A 1467-nucleotide genomic window follows, 5' to 3' on the forward strand; every position below is an offset into this window, starting at 1 on the left:
GGGGGGGGGGGGAGCAGGGAAGCCAAGGATGAGGGACACTAGCTGCGGGCTTGAGGGACCCCGCCGCCACGGAGGCTGCATGTCCCCAGCCCCCTCCACAGGAAATAGCCAGGCTTCTGGGTGAGGACGCGCTGATGGACCCCTGCCCTCGGCCTTGACCCCGGACAGCGGGGTCCGGCCTGCCACACCTCCTCCCACGGTGGCCGAGGAGCGCCCGCGGTGCGGTCAGCCAGACGGTGCGGTGGCCTCCCGGGTTTGCCCGGACCCCGCGGGGGCCTGAGGTTTTGGGCCCTCCCTCCACCTGAATTTGAGCCTTCTGCTTGCAGTTCTTCCCTTACGGGGACGCCTCCAAGTTCGCCCAGCACGCCTTCCGAACCTTTGACAAGAACGGGGACGGCACCATCGACTTCCGAGAGTTCATCTGCGCCCTGTCCATCACCTCGAGGGGCAGCTTCGAGCAGAAGCTGAACTGGGCCTTCAACATGTACGACCTGGACGGCGACGGCAAGATCACGAGGGTGGAGATGCTGGAGATCATAGAGGTGAGGCCGTGGGCCCTCGCAGCGGGGGTGGGGGCCGGAGGGGGCGAGGAGCAGGGGACCCTCGGGGCGGGGCCGTGGGAGAACCTGGGTGGCCGGGCCTGGCCGGGGCCCTCGTGGCGGGTTGGGGGGTGGGGGCCTTCAGGGTGGGGCGGGGCGGGGGCCCTTGGGGAGGGGTCGTGGGGGAACCTGGCAGGGGCGGGGCCGGGACTGCGGGGCTTCGGTGGACCTCGGGATGTGGCTGGACTTCTGGACTGGGGGGACGGAGGGGGACTGAGTCTAGGACAAAGGCCGCAGGGCACAGGAGGCCGACCCCCAGGAGTAAGCTTCCTGGGCCCTAGGCTGTGGGGACTTCTTTTCTTCCCTGCCTAGAGCCCCGGTAGTTGCAGGCCAGGCCTTGAATTCTCCGGATCCCCCTTCCCCTGCCTCGGTGGCCCCGCGGTGGGAAAAGTCACAGATCCAGGCCGCTGGGCCCTGACGCTGGGCGCCAAGGATATTATCAGACTCAGTTCTTCTGCCGGTGGCTTAGCTCTGCTCTGCCGGATGTCCCCCTCTTCCTCAAACCAGCTTTCCCCTGGTGGGCATCTTGGCTCCCCTAACTGGCATCTTAAGCTTTATTGAGTTATAATTTACAGGTTATAAATTCACCCATTTTAACTGTAAGATTAAATGATTTTTAGTAAATTTACCAAAGTATGCAGCCATCATCGTAATCCAATTTTAGAACATTTTCATTCCCCCAGTAAGACCTCTCTTGCCACCTGCCTGTTCCTATTCTAGACTCAGAAGACTCCACTCTTGTTTGTCTCTATGAATTTGTGTCTCTGGACATTTCACATAAACAGAATCATACAATATAAATATATGGCCTCTCTGGCTTCTTTCTTTCTTTTTTTTAAATTTATGTTGTAGGATTTATCAGTATTTC

The 1467-nt window shown here is 60.0% G+C and overlaps 1 protein-coding gene across 1 annotated transcript in view; it reads left to right on the forward strand.

The window, feature by feature from the left end:
• The window catches only part of VSNL1 (visinin like 1), a 98266-nt gene that overhangs the window by 94041 nt on the left and 2758 nt on the right, over positions 1–1467 (forward strand). The window contains exon 3 of the mRNA XM_008700408.1: positions 327–542. Within this exon, the coding sequence (XP_008698630.1) occupies positions 327–542 (216 nt within the window). The remainder of the gene's footprint in view (positions 1–326; positions 543–1467) is intronic.

Source organism: Ursus maritimus, unplaced genomic scaffold (assembly GCF_017311325.1).
Source record: "Ursus maritimus isolate PB19 unplaced genomic scaffold, ASM1731132v1 scaffold_6, whole genome shotgun sequence".
NCBI classification, from domain to species: domain Eukaryota; kingdom Metazoa; phylum Chordata; class Mammalia; order Carnivora; family Ursidae; genus Ursus; species Ursus maritimus.